Source organism: Bos grunniens, chromosome 27 (genome assembly GCF_055505025.1).
Source record: "Bos grunniens cultivar Pamir isolate PY7600 chromosome 27, Bosgru_T2T1.0, whole genome shotgun sequence".
Lineage (NCBI taxonomy): Eukaryota > Metazoa > Chordata > Mammalia > Artiodactyla > Bovidae > Bos > Bos grunniens.
The window spans coordinates 28,832,840-28,850,206 of NC_141191.1; the positions used below are offsets into that span (position 1 = coordinate 28,832,840).

At 36.1% G+C, this 17,367-nt stretch overlaps 1 protein-coding gene across 9 annotated transcripts in view; it reads left to right on the forward strand.

Annotated features, from left to right (window-relative positions):
- Nucleotides 1-17,367, forward strand: part of WRN (WRN RecQ like helicase) — a 126,702-nt gene that overhangs the window by 41,270 nt on the left and 68,065 nt on the right. For all 9 annotated transcript variants that reach the window (XM_086380936.1, XM_086380933.1, XM_086380934.1 and 6 more), the window contains 8 exons: nt 291-405; nt 2,455-2,875; nt 4,530-4,610; nt 7,090-7,231; nt 9,528-9,603; nt 12,136-12,203; nt 12,480-12,588; nt 13,181-13,249. In XM_086380936.1, the coding sequence (XP_086237062.1) occupies nt 291-405; nt 2,455-2,875; nt 4,530-4,610; nt 7,090-7,231; nt 9,528-9,603; nt 12,136-12,203; nt 12,480-12,588; nt 13,181-13,249 (1,081 nt within the window). The remainder of the gene's footprint in view (nt 1-290; nt 406-2,454; nt 2,876-4,529; nt 4,611-7,089; nt 7,232-9,527; nt 9,604-12,135; nt 12,204-12,479; nt 12,589-13,180; nt 13,250-17,367) is intronic.

Genomic DNA, 17,367 nt, shown 5'->3' on the forward strand with positions numbered 1-17,367 from the left:
CAACCCACTCCAGTGTTCTTGCCTGGAGAATCCCAGGGACAGGGGAGCCTGGTGGGCTGCCATCTCTGGGGTCGCACAGAGTTGGACACGACTGATGCGACTTAGCAGCAGCAGGAGCAGCGGGGTTCTTGGCTGGAGAATCCCAGGGACAGCGGAGCCTGGTGGGCTGCCGTCTATGGGGTCTCACAGAGTCGGACACGACTGAAGCGACTTAGCTGTAGCAGCAGCAGTGTTTAAATAAATATCTTTGCTTTGTAATTTGAAAATTAGTAATGATTCTTTTATTCCAGAAGAGGAAATACTACCTAGTGATGTGAAGAAACAATTGACTTCGATCTCCAAGGAGATGATGGATCTGGCTGAGCGTCTTCCTGATACTTTTGGAAAACTGGAAAATCCACAGAGGTTAAATTTTTCTGTTTTTTTTTTTTTTTTTTAAATAAATTCTGTTCTTATTGCATTTTTCTAAATACAGTGAAGAAGTTCATTAGGGTGGACTCATAAATTTGCTTGAATTACATGCACACAGACTGATGTATAAATTTAAGAAATCTCTTCTAATTGTGAAATTGTGCACAAAAGTTGGAGGCTTCTGTGCTTTGTAGGATACTTTACGAAGCGAAGCCAAATAAAACTCTTAAGTTCATTTGAAGGAAACATTTAAGATTCACAGTGTTCTTTTTCTTTCTGTTTATGGGCATTTTTCATTTAATTATATTTATAATTTGATTACTTGAAATCAGTAAATAGGAGCAACTTTTAAACCTGTAACCTCATTTTTCTGGCTATTAAGTGATTATTATATGAGAATTCTATCTAATCAGACTATTAAAACAAGAAGCATTTAGATTTTAAAGAGTGTTTTATATAGCTGAAGCATTGAAAAAAAAGTGAAAGTGTTAGTTGCTCAGTCATGTCCACATGGACTGTAGCCCACTATGCTCCTCTGTCCATGGAATTCTCCAGTCAAGAATACTGAAGTGGATTGCCATTCCCTTCTCTAGGGAGTCTTCCTGACCCAGGGATCGAACCCAGGTCTCCTGCATTGCAGGCAGATTCTTTACGGTCTGAGCCAAGCATTAGATAACTTTTGATATTTGAATTGACAGGTATTGGACTACTGGTTGTTGTTGTTCAGTTGCTCAGTTGTGTCCGACCCTTTTGCGCCTCCATGGACTGTAGCTCCCAGTAGCTACTTCTTGGAATCTGGCTTTGCTCTGTCCTTAATGGATGAATGACTCCCTTATAAAACCTCTAGAAATAGGAGTACTCTTGAACAGTGATTGAATATAACATGGTAATACAATTTTGAGGCTAAAATGCTTTGTAGAAATGTGAAGCAGTTAATTGAAATAGAATTCTGACTCTGAAAAAAATGCAATGTTAATGTATTCTTTTTTGGATGAGGTTTGTGATATATTTTGATAGATTTCAAAGTATGAGATAGAAATTCAGCTCTTTATCAAAGTAATTTTCCTCCTGGCAATTTGTTTTAGTAGTTGCTATGTAACTTTGAGAATATCTGAAAGAAGTAACTGTCAAATGGGGAAAGGCACTAATAAAGCTATTTCATATTCATTTTTACATTTTTCCCTCCATGAAAGAAGAAAATGGCATTTATATGAAAAATTACTATTCACATGCATTTCAGGTTTCTTTCTAGGAATTAAAATAACTATTGAGTATAAATTACATGTGCTTAATACTTTGCTTTATAATATCAAAGCTAAGTAGGTTTTCTTAAATTTTGAGAATGGGCAATATTGGATTCATTTTTTTTTTAATTGGAATATAATTGTTTTACAATGTATTATTAGTTTCTGCTATACAACAACATGAGTCACATATATCTCCTCCCTCTTAAGCCTCCCTCCCACCTCCCTGGATTCATTTTTAATAAAGGTAGATCTTATAAACTTTTAGTGGGTCAAAACAAGAACTAGTTAAGATCTTTTATTCCAGATTCTCTGTAACAAGTCTATGCTGTTGCTTCACTTATTTAGATACATCTCTGAACTAGGGTAGAACAAAAGAGATCTGTGAATAGCAAAACACATGCCATAAGCATGAATTCACATCCACTTAACTGCAGTTCCAGTGGAGTGCATGAGGCCGCATTCAGGGCATATTTGCTTTGCATTTATGACATAGTTTGACAAGCTTGGATGAATGCTTAACATGAAAATCAAGAATGGATAAGGAGTGACACCATAAACAATTAGTTTGGGGCCAAACACTCCTGACACTTAGTAAGCATGCAGGTTAGGTGTTGAGTGTAGAAGTACCTTGCTGTACTAGCGAGGAGCCCAGAAACTATAAGCTTGAAGGGCATGAAGAGCGACTTTAATCCAGTGTGTCCTTTAAGTGAAGATCTTCTTATTAAAAAGCATTAAAACTTGTCCTTAGAGTTAACACAATTAAAGTTGAATTCACCTTTCTTAATTTTTTTTTTAGGGTTTCCCTACTATTGAAGGATATTTCAGAAAATCTGTATTCATTGAGGATGATGATGTTTGGCTCCCCTGAGAAGGAACTGAGACCCAGCGATAACTTTCACTTATTACCACTGGAAGAGCCAACTGCTGGTGAAGCACAAGAGAAACAAATTAGAGCACATAACATTTTTCCTGAAGTTGAAGATGAGGCATGGGATGCAACACCTGATGGTTTAATTGAACATGATGGAGAAAAGGTACTTGGAAATCAAATGAAACAAGAAGATGGATTTGAAGATGAACTGGAAGGCAAGAAGTTGGAAGAGAATACAGAAAGAAATTGTTTGATGTCATTAGATGTTACAGAAGAGGAACTCCAACTTTGGGAACAACAGGCTGAGGAAAAGCATCTTACTGATGTTACTTGCACATCTCCTGAGGTACTGAATACAGTAAAGAGCAAACAGTTTTCATTCATGAAGGTGGTTGGCTGATTTTTTTCTATATATGGGCAGATAGTAAATATTTTAGGCTTTGCAGACCACCTGGTTTCTGCCCAGTTTTGCCAGTTTGGTGTGAAAGCAGCTGTAGACCAGCAGCCTGTCTGTATTTTAATAAAACTTTATTTACAAAAGCAAAAAAGTGGGCTGGGTTTGGCTTGTGAGCTGTTGTTTGCTACTCCTGACTTAGTATGATCAACAGCATTTTATAGTGGAAAGATTTTTAGTGTCAGTACACATTTGTTATCATTTGCTAAGCATATCCGGAGAAGGCAATGGCACCCCACTCCAGTACTCTTGCCTGGAAAATCCCATGGACGGAGGAGCCTGGTAGGCCGAAGTCCATGGGGTTGCTAAGAGTTGGACAAGACTCAGCGAGTTCACTTTCACTTTTTACTTTCATGCACTAGAGAAGGAAATGGCAACTCGCTCCAGTGTTCTTGCCTGGAGAATCCCAGGGACGGGGGAGCCTTGTGGGCTGCCGTCTATGGGGTCGCACAGAGTTGGACACGACTGAAGCGACTTAGCAGAAGCTAAGCATATGATATTTCTCCTGCTTTTTAACCTACTATATACCTCTTCTTTTTGTAGATCCCTGGATACCTACCAGAGTTTACTTTTCCAAATGTGATTCTTGAGGGTAGTTTTGTTTCCTCATATGGGTTTTCTTTACTTGATATTCTGAGAGGGTTTCTATTAAACCCATATTTTTACTTGACACACATCTTTTACCCCATTTACTGCCATTTTTTATTGTGTAATAATTATTAGGATTTAAAAAATTCATGAGACCCCATTTAAAAAATAAAAGAATAAGACTTATTTTAAGATCTTTTTTAAAGATCTTAATTAAGTCTATACTTCCTTTTCCTATTTCCAGTTTAAATTTTAGACTTTTTTGGGGTCCTTCTGTATTTCTTCGGTGGGTTTCTTTCATACAAATTACTATCATTGGACATTTGCTTTGTAAGGATTGCCAGACTATTGTAGTTTCTTCATATCTCCACATTGGCAATAGCTGAATAATTATCTGACACTATTTTTCGAATACCTGTAGATGCTATTTGTAAAATATCAATTTATTTAAAGGTATTATTAGTCATTGTAACTTGCTGTGATCTTTTAAAAATCAGTGTCTATAAGAGAACAAGTATAGTTCCTGGCTTTGTACAGAATTTCTCAATATTGGGAAGAGGTTCCTGTACTCAAAAAGTTTGGGAACCACAGTTTGGGCTTTTTTTAAACTATAAATGAATTTGTCATTTGTACTTTCATTTAGAGACTGTGGACTATCACAAGCTTGTTTATCTATCTTGTTTATTAGGTAAACAGGTTAGGTAGTTTTTCTCTTTTTATTTGCTTCTTTGTTTCTACATTTATTCCTCCTTCTCTTCTTCCTTCCTACCATCCTCTTTCCTTTCCTTTCTATCTACCTGTCACACAAATATATAAATATATATTATACATTTATTAGTGAAGAATAGGAGGTGGTCTAAAGATATTTAGTGTAAAGGAACTTTATTTTGTAGAGAAGAGGGTATTGAGTCAATTATACTGGAAACTAATGTTTGACATAATTTTTTTTTTTTTAAAGCATTCATCTTCCAAGGATAATGAAGAGGATCTATCTTACATAATTGAGAGTGATGAAGATTTAGAAATGGAGATGCTTAAGGTATGTTTACCATTACAGAAAATTACTTCTAGTTCTTTACAGTGGACATTAATTCAGTAAAATATTGCCTGATTCTAAACTGGTCCTACCACAGTGAGATTGCTGTCACTTATGTAGCATTAGATTTTGTTTTCCTTTTCATATTTCTCTATGTCTTTGTACGGCCTGTGCATAATGTATTAGCAGTAGTGATGTAGAAGTTGTTAGGCAGTTAGTGTAGGAACTCTGAGACCTTGGCCTGTTTTAATAAGCATCCCACTCCATTAAACTAAGCCCGTCTCCTTTGTCCCGAATTCCTGGCTCTTAGAGGGAATTTGATAAATTATCAGCACTCAGATCCAGGAAGGATCTGATTAACTAATTAATTTGTGTTCCATATGCCTGAGGGAAAAACAACTGGTGATCATTAATCTTTAGTGCATACATCTGGTCCATTGTAAAATGGCTGGGAGTCATGAGAAATGGTTGCAGATGGTAACTTAATGTCTAAGAAAACTAAGAATCCAAGGATCAAAAGAAGCCATAAAGATGTCAAGTGAAACGTTGTGGTCTTTACGCTGATTGGTTAGAAACAACATATGTTAAAAGTAAGAACCAATCAAAAGTGTACAAATCATTATGAGTAGGGATATAAACTGCTGTTAAGTCCCACCTTTGTGGGACCTTCACCCCCTCTCAGCGTCTATCCTGAGAGCTTTGTACTTTCTTTCTGAAATAAATCCTGTTTGCTTGCTACTGTGAGTGTTCTGAGTGTTCACGAAGTTCATTCTTTGGCTCTGTGAGTAGGAACTCGGATTCTCATTTCCGTAGTATACTAATTAGGTCACTTTTTCTTTTAATCTTTTCCTGGAACGTGAGTAGTGGTTCAGCTCTCCAGTATTGAAACAGGTTTCTCTTTCCTCCTATCCATGTGTGTCCACTTTTATTTGGAAGTTCTGTTTTTATACATTCCATCTTCTTTACTTTGGTTTTATTTGCTGTGGATGTTTTCTTTTATACATAATTTTCTAATGTTTTAAGTGATTCAGTTTTCCCCTATTACCAAGTTGAAAATAGTATTTTATAATTTATGTATAGTCTACTTCGTCACCTGACCTCCAGTTTCTTCATCAAATCTTATGAATCAAGGATGGACAATTAGAAAGAAAAGCCTAAACTTAGCTAAATTAAGGGAAAATGAAAAAAAACATGGAAGTTCACCATTATGCATACTTTTTAGTTCTCATCTTTAGGTCAGTGTGATTTTTCTTTTTATGAAATGAGATTTAAGTTCCTGATTCTTTGAATTTGAGTCAGTGTACTGGGTAGTGATAGGAATGTGGATTCTGAATGTGAATGTGGGTTTAAAGTCTAACTTCTCCCTTAATTAGCTAGGTGACTTTGGGCATGTTTCTTAGCTTTTTGATACTCTATTAACAGTTGTGTTTATTATTAAGGTGTTACTTGTAAAGGGTTTAACTAAAGAGCCTGGCATTTCCTAAGTGTAATAAATATAACAGTAACAAAAGGATATAAATACTAAATCATATGCCTTTATTGATGAGCCATTTCTCTGAAGAGTCCTATTAAAGTAGTGGATTTATAGGATACTTGCAGACTTCTGCAAATTTATGTTATATAATGAACTTCTTAGAAGGCAACTTGGGTGCACAGATAAAAGTACTTTTTTTTACAAGTATGTTTGTTGACTGGAATAAAAAAAAAGTGAAAGAATCTCTTTTTTTCCCCTTTTAAAGGCCTGAAACAAATACTTTTTAAAAAACCTTTTAAGTCAGACTTACTGAATAGAAGTTTTAATACAAAGAGAAAATGACAACTGTGGTTTAATAATTCTTCTTGTTATTTCTCATTAAGAAATTTTACAGATGAAACAATTTTGAAATACCTGCAGATTCATTAAACAGATAATCTTCATTTAGAGGAGGAAATCAGATACCAAGCCGACATGAAAGCATTTGTTTTACATTTGTAATATTCCTTTCCTAAAATTATTTCAGTGTTTTTGTTGTTGCTTTGACAACTCCAGAAACACATTTATTGTTGGCTTGTAGTTTAAACTTTATGCTTCCTCAAAAATAATGTTGCTGACACATGATACAGAGAAACTCATTACAAGAATCACATTAAAACCCACATTTACAACTTGGGAATTGGAAGCATTGAAGTATGATAAAGAAAAAAATGTTTTAAATAATCTAAATGCAAAATTTATGAAAACTTTCCCTAGGGCCAGTTCATTGTATGCTATTAATGAACCCTGTTTGTGCTGGCAGTATTCCATCTTTGGCCTTATGCCTGAGAAGCCATTCTTGAGCACATATTTAAACAGGAGCACACATGTTCTTTTGTGGTACTGCTTGTGCATCTGCCAGCTTTGAACAAAATTGTAGGCTCTGTTAATAATACTCCTTTTGTGTTTGCTGAAAAAGATGCAGCACTCTCAATGCTTTTGCTTTGAAAAATTCTTTTAAATGTTCAGTCTTTAGAAAACCTCAAAAGTGGCATGGTAGATCCAAATCATTCAAAATGCATAGAAATGGAAAAAAATCTAGATCTTCCTTCTGAAGAAGATGATGAAGATGAGAACGAAGCTGTTGAAGAAGAAAAAGAAGCTGATGAAGGTAAGCACTGTCCTGTGTTTGAACTGACTCCTCTCTGATACCTATCACTGATTTTAATTTAGGTTTTAATTTTAGACATTTTGGACATCAAGGATTCTGTGGCATGTAGTTAATTAGGCCCTGAAAACTTGTCATTAAATCCTATGGTGCTTTGGTCTTCATAAAGGACAGTCATACTACTTAGAAAAGTAAGTAATAAAAGTGTTGTGTCATTTGGTGAACATGGTGATGTGAAATGAAAAGTTTCCTGAATTTTATGTTTTGTCAAAAACGATAAAAAATCATGTAATAAGAAGCAGGGGCTTGCCCGATGGCTCAGCGGTAAAGAATCTACCTGCGATGATGGAGACAGAGGAGACATGGGTTCAATCCTTGGGTCAGGAAGATCAGCTGGAGGAGGAAATGGCAACCCACTCCATTACCCCAGTAATCTTGCCTGGAAAATCCCATAGACAGGAGCCTGGTAGACTATAGTCCATAGGGTTGCAAAGAGTCAGACATGACTGAGCACAGTACAGAAATAAGAAATAATAAATTAATACTTACATTAAACATTATTATAAATGGCATTGATAAATATCTGTCCTTCAGGTGCTTATTACTTAAAATAAGTGGCAAAGGGTCAAATAGCAAAATGGACTAATTTTCATCTTGTATGTGCAAACTCTAGTAAAGAATCTGTTAAATGAATTTTCTGTCATTTAAGTATAAGTGATAATACTCATTATGACAAGCTGTAGGCATCTTCTCATAGAGTAGAATGCTCTCTGGAGCTAGATTTCTTCAGTGTTGTAATACGGAAAATTTAAAATACATTTCATAGATGGAAAGTATATGAAAATGTTAAAGGTTTTGCCCTTTGTTTTCTTGTATTAAAAATGGACAAATATTCATTTGTTTAGAGGTGGGTTTTCTTGACTCTTTGCTTTGATCTTTCTTGGCTACTCATGAATCCTTCAACTTGAGGAAAAAATGAAAATCAGTGGGGTGAAGTTAACATAACTCCATTCTGCTTTGCAGTTGGAATTTTGATCAGAGATTTTTGGTGGAGTGGTAATTAAAATGAAGGTTTTACCTATGGGTTTTATTTGTGACAGTAAGTAATTCCAGCTTACTGTTGACTGAAAATTGGTTATATTATAAAATTTGGATTGCTATTTTGTTTGCCATGGTTGGCTCTAAATGTTAGTTTTTAGAAGTATAACAAATTCCAACACATTGTATTTTTATGAAGCTAGCGAAAGTGTGAATCGTAGCCAAGTTCTTATACTTAGTATTAAGAAATTAATCAAACAGTTTATCTGGAGTTGTGCCTGGTACTCAAAGGAAAAATAAGTGTCAGTTCAGTTCAGTTGCTCAGTCGTGTCTGACTCTTTGTGGCCCCATGAACTGCAGCACGCCAGGCCTCCCTGTCCATCACCAACTCCTGGAGTTCATTCAAACCCATGTCCATTGAGTCGGTGATGCCATCCAACCATCTTATCATCTGTCGTCCCCTTCTCCTCCTGCCCTCAATCTTTCCCAGCATCAGGGTCTTTTCAAATAAGTCAGGTGCTCTTCACATCAGGTGGCCAAAGTATTGGAGTTTCAGCTTCAGCATCAGTCCTTCCAATAAACACCCAGGATTGATCTCCTTTAGGATGGACTGGTTGGATCTCCTTGCAGTCCAAGGGACTCTCAAGAGTCTTCTCCAACACCACAGTTCAAAAGCATCAATTCTTTGTTGCTCAGCTTTCTTTATAGTCCAATTCTCACATCCATACATGACCACTGGAAAAACCATAGCCTTGACTAGACGGACCTTTGTTGGCAAAATAATGTCTCTACTTTTTAATATGCTATCTAGGTTGGTCATAACTTTCTTTCCAAGGAGTAAGCGTCTTTTAATTTCATGACTGCAGTCACCATCTGCAGTGATTTTGGAGCCCAGAAAAATTAAGTCAGCCACTGTTTCCACTGTTTCTCCATCTATTTCCCGTGAAGTGATGGGACCAGATGCCATGATCTTAGTTTTCTGAATGTTGAGCTTTAAGCCAACTTTTTCACTCTCCTCTTTCACTTTCATCAAGAGGCTCTTTAGTTCTTCTACACTTTCTGCCATTGAGCAAACTCTGGGAGATGGTGAAGGACAGGAAAGCCTGGCATGCTGCAGTCCTTGGGGTTGCAAAGAGTCAGACATGACTGAGTGACTGAACAACAACACAGTAACTAGATTCTTTAAAAGAAGTCAGTAAAATAAAACTTCCTCTCACTTTGTGTACCTTTATTTTAACATAAATGCCCATTTTATTTTAAGACTGCCTGTTACCAAGACCTACTGAAAAGCAAATTAACTGCCTCAAGACCTACTTTGGCCATTCTAGTTTTAAGCCGTGAGTATAGTCTCAGTTAATTAAATTGCACATTTACTGTTTTCTTTACAAACTTTAAAAGACAAATAATCCATCCAGTGAACAGTAAAAGTACAACTTCATTATTGTTTATATATGCTACACTGTAATTTTTCTAAGTGAATTATTTTGAAGTAATATTTATATAAAATTCATATCTGCGTATTGTTTTTATAAGTGAGGAAAAATGGTTTTCCTTAAGATAGAGTTCTGAGTTTAAATACATTACTAAATTCATCTTAAGTTAATCCTGACATTTATTTTATTACAAAAGTATCTGTGTGCCTTTTTTGTGCATCTTATTGTCTATTCTATTACATATTGATGTAATAGACATTCATAAGACAGTAGTGTGAAAAACAGTGATAATCATATCTGTTTTAACATAGTCAAATGTATTTACATCCAAGGGAGCACACTTGTAAGTTTTAAAATGAGAGGAATACAAATGAGATGAAGAACAAGTAAATTTGAATAAAACTGTTGGTAATAGGAATGTAAAAATCTATACTGTTTTTTTCTCTTCTGATCTTAAAACATTTTTTTTAGATTAAACTGTGTCCTACACATAGTACACATCAATGTACATATCAATGAATTTTCACAAACCAGACACCCTGTGTAGCCAGCATTCCGATAAGAAAGAATAGATCATTATCAGCATACCAGAAGGTCACCTTCCCAGTTGTTTTCCCCTCAAAATTTTATTAAAAGAAATTTCAAAGATACATGAAAACTTCCTTCTGATTTTTTGTTAACCCTGTAGAGCTCCTTCACCCCTGCCAGATGTTCAGTGGTGTGTCAGGGAAGGTTGGAGAGGTAAATCCAGAGGGCGAGGCTGACATCATCAGTTTGTGCGATACACAGTGCTAACCACCTGTCAATGTCCTTCTCTATCACAAATCCAAAACTGAGATGCGTTCAACCAAATGACCACATGACCACATGACCAAATGACCACAGTTCTACCCTCAATGCCACAGGAGGCTTCAAAAGCACTCTAATTAACAAAAAATCAGAAGGAAGTTTTCATGTCCCCCAGCTGCCCTACAAGAGGTTTGCTGTTACAAATGTCACAAAACTTGGATTATGTAGCCTGGAAGTGAATTGTACCTATATATATTAAAGAAAACTGGGGTTGAGGGGGCTTCTCTGGTGGTCCATTGGCTAAAACTTCACACTCCCAATGCAGGGGGCCTGGGTTCAATCGCTGGTGAGGGAACTAGATCCCGCATTCCACATCTAAAACTCAGTGCAGCCAAATAAACATTAAAAAAAAAAAAAAGAACTGAATTGTACTGTGGATTTTTCTGTCTCTTGCAATTCTCTCATTCTGTTTTATACTTTACTAGCATTTGTATGTTACTGGCAATTTTTGAAGATGAGGTGTGAGATGGAAGAGGAGAGTTCTAGGCTGAGCCCTATGGGCAATTCTGATAAATGATGAAGAATTACAATCTTCTGAGTCATTCCACTGCACCATTGCAAAAAAACGGTCTAAGGAAAAAAAAAAACACAACTCCTCTTTACAATGAAAACTACTCCACAATGGATTTTGCACATGTAAAAAAAAAAAAAAAAAAAGAAATTTCAAAGATACAGTAGTTTTTTTTTTTACTACGAATACTTGTATATTCACTATTAATTCACTATTAGCATTTTAGTATACTTGCTCTGTCACATATTGATTATCTGTCTATCCACTTTTTAATCCATTCAATTTTTATTAATAAAATGCATCTCAAGGTAAATTGTAGGCATCTTTACACTCTGCCCTAACTACTTCAGCAGGTAAATCATTAACTATAGTTAAATATTTATTTTACTTTTGAACTAAAATTTGCATGTAAGGAAATGGTTAAACTTAAGTGTTTAACATTGGCAAGTCTTAAGTGTACACGCACACCTGTGTGTAACCTAAACCCTTCTTAAAAGATACTACATTACAATCACTCCAAAAAGTTCCCTCATTTCCCTTCTTAGTCAGTCCTTGCACCTAGAGCATTTCTCTTATTTATTTAAATGAGTGATTCTGTTGGATATCTAGATTGAAGCTTGGAATTTATTTTATATTTTAGATATAGGTAATAAAATTTAATGCAAATATAAATGGAAATCCTAGTTGTTCAGTCACCTTGAATGGGAAGTTGGTCAAGTGGGAGTTCTGTTTTAAAGCTCCAGAATTCACAGTATTTTTATTGAAACTTGGAAATGTGAAAGAAATTCTGGAGGAAATGAAAAAATAAAATGGCTTTATCACATATCGATTATTTGTCTATCCATTTTTTAATCCATTCAGTTTTTGTTAATAAAGTGCATCTTGGGGTAAATTGTAGGCATCCTTACACTCCCTTCTAATCACTTCAGCAGATAAATCATTAACTATAGTTAAATGTTTATTTATTTATTTTACTTTTAAGTTAAAATTTACATGTAAGGAAATGGTTAGACTTTACTTGTCTCTTCCATTTCTTATTAGTAAAACAGTGCAGCATTTTGCTTTTCATCCTCCAGGGTTCAATGGAAAGTGATTCATTCTGTACTGGAAGAAAGAAGAGATAATGTTGTTGTCATGACAACTGGTAAGTTGTACTTAAGCAAATAACCTTATCTTTTAAAAAATAAAGCTTCAAGATTTTGAAATACTTAATCTTTCCATAAGGTATGTATGTATACAAATGGTGTAAATTGTAGCAGAGAATGAGCTGAGGGTAGATGCTTGAATTTTGCACGAATTAACTCTTAGGTAGGTAGCCCATTAGTAGTGACTGTTCATCTCATGCAAGTACATTGTAAGAAGAAATCAGAGTAACAGCGATCTAATTTCATTTCTCTGAGTGTATTATTTTTATTTTAAGGGTATGGAAAGAGTCTGTGCTTCCAGTATCCGCCTGTTTATGCAGGTGGGATTGGCCTTGTCATCTCTCCCCTTATTTCTTTGATGGAAGACCAAGTACTTCAGCTTGAGTGAGTAAGGCTTTCAGAGCCACATTGCCACCTTTTTTTTTTTTTTAACTCCTGTGAAAGAAATAGTTGATTTATCTTGTGTGTTAAAATCTAGTTCCTATTAACACATTTCTAATATACTGTTGCTTTGTCTTTACTAGTAATATGACACTTTAGTGGAAGAGTGTATCTTCTTTCTTGAGTTCTCTGTAATTTAGGGCTACCAGATGACCCCCTGCCCCCAAATTTTTTTTAAAAAGCAAATTTTATGCTGGTTAACACTACATATCACAAAATTCTTTTCTCTGTTGGTTACCCTTCTTCTTTAGCTTGGTATGAAGTATATACATAGAGGTGTAGTTTTCCTTTATGAAAAACATTTAAATTCCTTCAACCTGTGCTTGCAGTCTTTTTGGAAAATCCACCTTAACAACCACCTTCCTTCTAATATAGCCATTGAAGGAATTTATTTACCAAGTTAGTGAGTTACAAAAAGAGATTGCAAAGAAGAGAAATGTACATCATTATAACTTTTTGTTTCTTCTCACTTAAAAATGAAGTTGATATTTGTAGTGTGCACATGATTCCAGGATGTTTGTGTTTCTTCTTACAGAATATCCAGTATTCCAGCTTGTTTTCTTGGATCAGCACAGTCAAAAAATGTTGTAGAAGATATTAAATTGTAAGTTATTTATATGATTCCTGATCATGTTGTCAACTGTCTGTGGTATTTTTCTCAGTGGAAAAACCTGACTGAACTTTTTAGCCTACCCAATATATTGAGATTCATCCATGTTGTTACATGTACCAATAGTTCATTCTTTTTTATTGGTGAATAGATTACATCATGTGGATATGCCATAATTTGTTTATCTGTTCACTTGTTGATAGAGATTTGGATTGTTTCCAGTTTGGGGATTTTACAAATAAAGATGCTGTGAGCATTTGCATGTTTTGTGCTTACTCGATCAGTCGTGTCTAACTCTTTTCGACCCTGTGGACTGCAGCCTACAATGTTTCTCTGTCCATGGGATTCTCCAAGCAAGAATACTGGAGTGGGTTGCCATGCCCTGCTCCAGGAGATCTTCCTGACACAGGGATCAAACCAGGGTCTCCTGTATTGCAGGAGGATTCTTTACCCACTGAGCTCCAAGGGAAGGCCTGTGCTGAATCACATAGTTATTCTGTGTTAAGTTTTTGAGAAACTGCCAGACTTGATGAGTGGTTGTACCATTTTACATTCCTACTAGCAGTGTCTTAGAATTCTAATTTCTCATCTCAGCCATCACTTGGTATGGCCAAGTTTTTAATTTTAGCCATTTTAATAGAATGTCAGTGTGTATTTTTAAATTTTTTTAATTTAGTTTTGTCTGTGCTGGGTCCCTGTTGCTGTGCGGGCTTTTCTCTTGTTGCGGAAGAGGGGCTGCTCTCTAGTGGCGGTGTGTTTGTTTCTCATTGCAGTAGCTTCTCTTGTTGCTGAGCACAGGCTTTATGGTACGGGGGCTTCAGTAGCTGTGGCACGTGGGCTCAGTCATTGCCGCTCCCAGGCTCTAGAGCACAGGCTCAGTAGTTCAGCACATGGGCTTAGTTGCTCTGTGGCATGTGGAATCCTCCGGAACCAGGTACTGAACCTGTGTTTCTTGCATTGACAGGCAAATTCTTTGCCACTGAGCCACCAGGGAAGCCCCTCAATGTGTTTTTCATTGACATTTCCCGGCTGTTTATTGTCATCCTGCTTATTTAACTTATATGCAGAGTACATCATGTGAAATGCCAGGCTGGGTGAAGCACAAGCTGGAATCAAGATTGCCAAGAGAAGTATCAATAACCTCAGATATGCAGATGATACCACCCTTATGGCAGAAAGTGAAAAACTAAAGAGCCTCTTGATGAAAGTGAAAGAGGGGCGTGAAAAAGTTGGCTTAAAACTCAGCATTCAGAAAATGAAGATCATGGGATCTGGTCCCATCACTTCATGGCAAATAGATGGGAATAGATGGGGAAACAGTGAGAGACTTTATTTTTGGGGGCTTCAAAATCACTTTAGCTGGTGACTGCAGCCATGAAATTTAAAGACCCTTGCTCCTTGGAAGAAAAGCTATGACCAACCTGGACAGCATATTAAAAAAAAAAGCAGAGATGTTACTTTGCCATCAAAGGTCTGTCTAGTCAAAGCTATGGTTTTTCCAGTAGTTATGGGTTTTTCCAGTAGTTATGTATGGTTGTGAGAGTTGGACCATAAAGAAAGCTGAGTGCTAAAGAATTGATGCTTTTGAACTGTGGTGTTGGAGAAGACTTTTGAGAGTCCCTTGGACTACAAGGAGAGCCAATCAGTCAATCCTAAAGGAAATCAGTCCTGGATTTACATTGGAAGGACTAATGCTGAAGCTCCAACACTTTGGCCACCTGATGTGAAGAACTGACTCATTGGGAAAGACCCTGATGCTGGGAAAGATTGAAGTCAGAGGAGAAGGGGACGACAGAGGATGAGATGGTTGGATCGTATCACCTACTCAATGGACATGAGTTTTCGCAAGCTCCGGAAGTTGGTGATGGACAGGTGTGCTGCAGCCTGCGGGATTGCAAAGAGTCGGATGCAACTGAACTGAACTGAAGGACTAATTATGTTGAGCATCTCTTTATATACTTTTTAGCCATCTGTTTATGTTTTTTTAAAAATCTGTGTATCTTTGATGAAGTGTTTATCCATCTTTTGCTTATTCTTTTTTTTTCACTTGTGAATTTTGATAGTTTATATTATACATTCTGAGTATAAATCCTTCACTTGCTATATGGTTACCAGACACTTTCTCTTAGTTTATCATTCCATTTTTCATTCTCTTAACAGATTAGTGTGTGTGTGTGTGTGTGTTAAGTTTCATTTGGGGCAAAATGAGGACTGCAGCATGGGAGGCAGCATCTCAGTTCTTAGAAACTGCTCCAAAGAGGCAGTGGGAGGAAGGTCAACATACAAGATTTTGGTGAAGGCACACCATTCTCCTAACAGTTTGAAAAGTATCAGGTTTTCATTTTTATAACGTCCAGTTTGTCAGTATGTTTTTTTATGGATTTTGCTTTTGCTGTTGCTTTTTGGTGCCTCACTCAAGGTCACAGAGATTTTCCTTTATATTTTCTTCAAAAAATGTTATAGTTTTATGTTTTACATGTAGATCTATGATCCATTTTGTGTAAATCTTGTATATTATATCAGGTATTGACTGCAGTTCTTTTTTTTTTTTGACCTAGGCACATCCATTTCTTCCAGCTCCATTTGTTGGAGATTATCTTTTTTCCACTGTATTGCTTTTGCACCTTTGTAACAACTAAATTGAGTAAATACACATGGGTTTATTGCTGCAGTGTTTATTTTCTGTTTTGTCACTGTCTGCCTTGATTGGTGTCTCGATTACTGTAGCTTTATAAGAAATCTTGAAATCAGGTAGTACAGGTCTTCCACTTTTGTTTTCTTGTTCTTTCAAAGTAGGGTTTGTTTGTTTTTTTTCTTCAATTTTTTTTGGGTCTATTCTAGGTTCTTTGTATTTCGATATCACCTTTTCAACTAAATTGCGATTTGGGATTTGATTGGGTTTACTTTGAAAGTAGCTATCTAAAGAATTAGCTGTCTTTATAGTTCTTATCACTGTTTTACCCTGAAGAACTGATGCACACTGAAGTTAATACTTGCCTAAGATTACTTAGCTTGTAAGAAATAGAACTGAGATTCAAACCTAGATAGCCTGGCATCAGAACTAATTAGACTACTGAGTCAATTTCATGATATGAAAAGCATAACTTTTTTTCTTAGATGTTTTCTACCCATTCCTAGTGAAAGCACCATGCCTAGCACACAGTGGATTAAATATTTTTAAGTGGTTTCATAAAGAACATTATTTTATTTTATTTAATTTGATCTATGTCATCATTTGATAGAATGGAAAAGAGACTCTGTACCTATTTTGCCCTAGCCCTAACCTTCATTGCACACATTGTCTTAATTAGGATTCTGTCTGCACAGAATAGAAATCAATCAAACGTTTAAACGAATATCAAATTTTATAGTAAGGATACAGGAATGGCTTGTGGATCCCTATGAAAAGAAATTAGCCAGCCCTCAGGAAGAGACTGGAATCAGTATTGAAAATACAATAGGGCCTTCTTTTTTTAATCTAAATTCCCTGTCTTCCTCTTGCTTTCTCTCAGAAGGTAAGCGTTCTCTGTTTTTCTAGTCACAAAATAGATTGCAGGTATTTTTCATTTACATGTTACAGATCTTGCTGCTTGGAGACTGACTGGTTGTTACTTGGTTAGACCCTCAAATTCTAGGACGGAGACTGACTAACTTGACCTTAGTCTGGTTTCATCACTGGCCCAAGAAGATGTGGGCAATAGAGCAGAATATACAGGAGAAACGTGGGTGCTGCGGGTATAATTGTGGAGATGGGATCAACTGTGTAGGGTAATGGGGTTGTCATTCTCCAAGGAAGGTGACATGCAGGTGGATTGCTAACATATAGAAGGTTTACTGTAGGCTTGATCAGTTAACTCAAGCACTGCCATTTTGGGGCTAGACTGCTGGAAATCAGAATCTGGCTTCTAATGGCATCTTATACTGAGTACTCTCTGACTGGTGTTGCCACGTTTGTTTTGATGAATTGAAATGAAATGAGAGAACAAATATATGTGTATATGTCCACACATACAATATGCATTTTGTTTTTATTAAGTGGTGTAATGCATTATTTAAAAAAATTATACTGTGTTATGGTTTTCAGTTATATTCATTGTGTGATTGTTTTTACA